Raw genomic sequence first — 6,049 nt, 5'->3', positions numbered from 1 at the left:
AATTATAAATAAAGGATAAAGAAATAGTATAAATAAAATTATAATCAGGGCGAAAAAAGAGTAAAGGCAGGAGAAAAAAGAAAAACAAAAAAACCCCTAAAAAACCTGTTCATTGAGGTGTGCCATTACAGCGAATAAAGATGAGAATAAAGAGAACCACTCTCAGGTATTTAATTTAAAAAAAGAAAGCTTGAAAACAGTTGACATATGTCTAGCACTGAAATACTTTTGATTGCTTTGTTCCAGGGACCTCCAGGTTTTAGAGGAGATCAAGGACATAAAGGATCAAAAGGTGAGCCAGGATATGTGTATCCAGAAGGGCCAAAAGGTGGCCGAGGAGATCCAGGGGCCAGGGGAGACAAAGGAAGAAAAGGTTCAGATGGATTTCTGGGAAGACCTGGCTCTAAAGGATCCAAGGGTTCTAAAGGTGAAGAGGTGGGTATGCACTGTTTGCAATTAATACGGAATTTATGAAACCTAAGTCACTATTTATATCTTGTACAACAGTCTGTTTTACCTATTCAGATACTTTTACTGCATGTAATACCAGAGAGATGAGGCTAGTGTAGATACATGTTGCTCAAAAACCTTGGCAGTCTATTGTGATGTTAGTTTGGATATTTATATTAGAGCGTTATCTTGAATTCCTATGATGAATAAGATTAAAAAAAAAAAAAGAAACAGTTTTCCTGATTACTTATAATGCTTAAAAGGAAATAATAAATCAAATAATTCTGTTCAGTCTTTAGGAGTTAATCTTCAGTCAGGGCTGAGAGAAACCACAAAAGCTGTGAGGACTGACCATAAAACTAGAATTGTTAGGGCAGATCTTTGTTCAGCAGAAACAAAAAGTAACAATTATTGTTGTGTTGTGTTGGCTGAGAAACTGTAAAAGTGATTCAGATATAACTATGTAAACCTGGCTCGACAGTTTTCAAGGAGAATCAGAACTGAGTTTTTCTTTTTTACCAAACCTGTTTTAAAAAGAAAAAAAGTTTACAGTCTAATCCCACAGCGATTGAAAAATCAAGCTGTTGAATTTATTTGTACTATTTCACTCTTAATAGCCCTCTGTTTGAACCATTGATATTAAAATTTATATTCCTTTAATCACAAGTAAATCAGAGGAAAAATTCCTCTTAAATTGGCAGAGCTACTCTGCTGCTAAAGTAATGCAAGATTATAATCAGACAGAGAATCGGGCATTTTGTTATGAAAGCTGGTGTGGAAAGAAAGTAATGCTTGGTATACACACATATGTAATCATTCATAGGGATTGGCTGGTTCAAAAGGAGATAGAGGACTACCTGGATTGCCTGGCAATCTTGGTCTTCCTGGAGAGATGGGGCCTCCTGGACTGCCAGGATATGGACCACAAGGAATAAGAGGTTTCAAAGGCTCTAAAGGAATACCTGGTCCACCTGGATTACCTGGAGAAGTTGGTTTGTAATTTCCTATTTTACCATGTTTTACCTATGGTAAAGAGCACTTAATTGAAATTGCAGAGATAGATTTAAGTCAAAGACATAATTTGTGAAACATAGGAAATTTTTCTTGGGATGAGATTTCCACAGTGTTGTTCCAAGTTTGGTCCTGCTGGAGATAATAGCAAAAGTCTTAGGGTCATAAGATAATGGAGGTTGGAAGGGACCCTATGAGGGTATTTTTAAATGCTTAAGATTGCATATTGCCAAACTGTAAGCCTTTGGTATCTTTGATTATGTATTTGCTGAAGGTCTGAAAGGAGAGACCAGTAGGGTAACTCCATTACCTGCGTTGCCAGGACCTCAAGGACCAGATGGTTTACCTGGACCCCCAGGAGTGCCTGGTGAGTACATCTGCACTAAATACAGTAAAAACCAGAGATAATCGGATTGGGATTTCTCTCCCAGCTCTGGCCACTGTTGGGTTACTTTGAAGTAACTATAAAAAGGATTTCTGTGGTACAGAAACTATGGAATTAGCTGTAACATTCCCTTTCAAGAAAACTAGGGGATGTGGATGTGAATAGGAAGGGCACACAGGTCCATGTCAATGGTGTGCAATATGGCAGAGATTCCAAGCAGTCCTATGCTATGACTTGGTTCCTCCAAAACCAGAAACGTCTTGTATATCCAGAAAGGTGCCTCTGGCATAATTTTGACAAAAGCCTGTCCTAAATTATCCTGGGACTGCTGCAACCTTCAAAACAGAAGGAACAAAATTAGATTAAAGCATTCTTAATCTTCCTGAAGCCCTTGGCTCTTGTCATGCTTTTGCAGGGGCACAGTCAAAAAAGTAACTGTATTACTAAGTTTCCCAGTTCCTTTTTGATGTGACTGTTACTAACCATTGTTCTAAGATATTAAGAACCTGAGTTTCCTTTTTTGGGTGAGTTTTGGGCTTGAGTTCTAGGTGGGGTTTTTTTGGTTGCTGGTGTTTTAAATTTTGCAGAATTTTTGAATGCACTGAAGGACAGTAAGTGACATTCAGGCTAACCGTAAGGCATCGTCGTGGTTTAACCCCAGCCAGCAACTAAGCACGATGCAGCCACTTGCTCACTCCCCCTGGTGGGATGGGGAGAGAATCGGAAGGGTAAAAGTGAGAAAACTCGTGGGTTGAGGTAAAGACAGTTTCATAGGTAAAGCAAAAGCCACGCACACAAGTAAAGCAAAACAAGGAATTCATTCACTACTTCCCATCGGCAGGCAGGTGTTCAGCCATCTCCGGGAAAGCAGGGCTCCATCACGCGTAACGGTTACCTAGGAAGACAAACGCCATCACTCCGAACGTCCCCCCCTTTTTCCTTCTTCCCCCAGCTTTATATGCTGAGCATGACGTCATATGGTATGGAATACCCTGTTGGCCAGTTGGGTTAGCTCTCCTGGTTATGCTCCCTCCCAGCTTCTTGTGCACCTGGCAGAGCATGGGAAGCTGAAAAGTCCTTGACCAGCGTAAACACTACTTAGCAACAACTAAAACATCAGTGTGTTATTAACATTATTCTCATACTAAATCCAAAACACAGCACTATACCAACTATTAGGAAGAAAATTAATTCTATCCCTGCTGAAACCAGGACAGGCATCTTTGCTCCAGTGTTGTAGAACAATAGTCCTTGAAGCTGCCCGGAATAGCATAGGAAAATTTCTTGGCAGCTTTATGGTAGCTTCTGGTTTTATAGTTGTTTCTGTTCCAAGACTCACCCCTGTGTGTTTGTATATTCTCAAAAAGTGGAAGATTTGCATCTGCATGTATTTGTTCCTAGAAGTCTGGAATTTGGGCAGATTGCATAAAAACTTAAGTCACAGACTCATGACTGCTTTGATACTGTGAACACAATTAGCATTTTAACTGTGAAAACCTGCTGTGGAGGAGAAATAGTGTCTAAGTTCTAATATAATCTACAGTGGTGTCCTAATTAATAATGATAAACTATAAAACACCTAATCTTACAAGTTGATGTTCTGTGGTAGATACATCACAGTTTACTTACTTTCTTTGTACAGGTAGGGTTGGAGCAAGAGGTCAGCCAGGTGATTCAGGACATCCAGGGCCAACAGGTGACACAGGTGTTCCAGGGCTTGGATTTCCTGGAAACCCAGGTCCAAAAGGTAAAATACAATTTTTGATCTTCAAAAAAAAAAAAAAGAAAAAAACAAACCCCCAAAAATAACTATTTTTTTTTTACTCCACACTAAAAACAATCAACAAGTTAAAAAAAAAAAATCAATGAACATTAGTCAGACAGGCAAGTGTTTAGCACTCTTGTAATTTACTGCCTTCAGGCTTATAAATTGCAAGTTTGAAATTTTTTGAAGTATTTCAGAGAATCAGGTATCAAAGCTGGCAGTAGGAAAATATTTTAAAAGAATTGATGCTTCCTGCAATACTGCCCAAACAGGTGCAGTTCATCTGAGTGCCACGCTTACTTCAGATGGATTCTCTTTACCTGGATATATGTTACAGAGACAGAGCTGTATAAGTGTCAGTGCTTTATTTTTAATCAGTTTTGATTACGTACAATGCAATACCTGCTCTAATGTGCAGATAGTAGAAAGCATTTTGAATACTGCGAATTTGGCCATTCCTCATGCAAAGTCATACCCCTCTTTGGATACTAAAAATATTAAGAACTATTCTTATAATCCCCATAGGGGCCAGGGGTGGGGAGGGGAAGAAAGCTCAAATACTAAAACTACTACCAAGCTGCTTGTTAAAGAAAACAGTAGGGAACTGACATCAGCATAGCTTCACTTTAAAAAAAATTACATGTTAAATAACTGATTTGAAGTAAGTAACCAAGCAGTGTTAGAGTCAACATTGAGTGAATATGTAAGGAACAAGATACAGTGTGTCACATCAACTCTGAAATCAAGATGCTGTCTTCAGCTCATGTAAGCTACTTCAGTGTCAGAGGCTCATAACTGCATCCATACAAATACCCATTTGTAAAATAAGGTGATAACCATAGCATCTGTACTGTCATTTAATTCCTTTTGCAGGAGATAAAGGACTTGCAGGAGGCAGAGGGTCACCAGGTTGTGAAGGAAAGATCGGAGATCCAGGCCGAGCTGGAAACCTAGGACAACCAGGAGAAAAGGTTTGGTTAGAAATACAGCACAGACTTTTCCATAGGTCCCATTCATTAAATGTTACACTGAGCAAATAAATTAAGAAGTGTAAGGAATATAGGAGTTCCTGTATTTCCTGACCAGTGATGCACCAACTATGAAATTAACTGTTTATATATAAAGGGGCTCAAGCCAGAATTTTCAATTCAGATACAGGATTTCAGAACTCCAAGTGTTTGGAATGTTTTGTTACTTTAGTTTTCAGAGCACGAGGAGGATATTGCATTGCTTACAGCAAAAAATTAAGGCCACAGCTTCTGAAAAGATGGCTATTCAGAAATTGCAATTAAGCACATATTTGATGGAGGTCAGTGACAAGTAAGTATGCATTTAATTTAAGCAAGTGCTCTGTTGAATTGAAGTGTAAAGGAAGTAGGTTGGAGGTAATACTGCAGCCTCTCTTGCTGATGAACAGAAGCTAATCTATTAATGGCATATATAAATGTAGGATTCTTAACTACTCTGTAATCAGGATGCAAATTTGAACAAAATAATAACACCTAAATGTTTTGAAAAGGTGGCATTTCTTTTTTTCTGTGCTCCTATGTCATTCTTTTGTGTGTTTTTTTGACATGACAAAGTGTGGGGCTTGGGGTTGTGGATTTTTTTTTTTTTTTAATTATTATTTAATCTGTGTTTGAGGCCACAGAACAGCTGGATGTGGAGTGGCCTTTGTGGTCCAAGTATATCATCAGTGACTGGTATAAGCTCAGCTCTACTGACCTGTTTTATGAATATACTAATTTGCTGGTACTCAAAGCTAGTACTCAAAACAATCAGCAGTTCAGTCAGTTAAAAAAAACAATTCAAACTTTCCTTTCAGGGAATAGACTTGGGACATTTGTGATAAAACAGTCTTCATGGAAAACAATGTTCAGAAGAATGATTAAAAAAAGCCCAATAACTGACTTTGAGTATTCCAAGACACATCTGGGTGTTGACCTTGATTATTTAAATATATATTTTGATAAAAATATGACTAACATGTAAAATAAAGGAAAAATTGTATTTGCACAAACTTCAAGCAAATTTTCAGATACAGGTCCAAAGCTTTTCACAGCTATAGCAAGCATAACAATGCAGTAAAGGCCGAATGGAGGGAAGTGTCTTGCATTGCACAGTAGCAATTTCTTAGAGTTAGGAGACAAAGTTCAAAAGCTGTCTAGATGAATTACTCCTCTGGTACGGAACCTGCAGCTGGTCAATAAGGAACATCCAACAGTCTGCTGAATTGGAGCCATTAAAAATTACAATGTGAAAGATCCCCAGGGCATGGAGAAAATTACCCTAATAAAAGAAGTTAATTGATCACACAGTGGAGAAAATATTTTGGTAGATTTGCAAATCATAGTACACATGGATTGTTTCATTTCTCTCTGTGTTGCAGGGTGATCCAGGCATGGTTATTCCTGGAGAGCCAGGTAGACTGGGTTCAC

At 38.3% G+C, this 6,049-nt stretch overlaps 1 protein-coding gene across 1 annotated transcript in view; it reads left to right on the top strand.

The window, feature by feature from the left end:
• Window positions 1–246: 246 nt before the first annotated feature.
• The window catches only part of LOC104074097 (collagen alpha-3(IV) chain-like), a gene marked incomplete at both ends in the record, with an annotated part of 11,965 nt that continues 6,162 nt past the window's right edge, over window positions 247–6,049 (top strand). The window contains 6 exons of the mRNA XM_009574097.1: window positions 247–435; window positions 1,274–1,442; window positions 1,736–1,828; window positions 3,489–3,593; window positions 4,485–4,582; window positions 6,001–6,034. Of these exons, the coding sequence (XP_009572392.1) occupies window positions 247–435; window positions 1,274–1,442; window positions 1,736–1,828; window positions 3,489–3,593; window positions 4,485–4,582; window positions 6,001–6,034 (688 nt within the window). The remainder of the gene's footprint in view (window positions 436–1,273; window positions 1,443–1,735; window positions 1,829–3,488; window positions 3,594–4,484; window positions 4,583–6,000; window positions 6,035–6,049) is intronic.

This window comes from Fulmarus glacialis, unplaced genomic scaffold, assembly GCF_000690835.1.
Source record: "Fulmarus glacialis isolate BGI_N327 unplaced genomic scaffold, ASM69083v1 scaffold48093, whole genome shotgun sequence".
In the NCBI taxonomy this organism is placed as follows: Eukaryota; Metazoa; Chordata; class Aves; order Procellariiformes; family Procellariidae; genus Fulmarus; species Fulmarus glacialis.
This window is presented reverse-complemented; position numbering and strand designations above follow the sequence as displayed.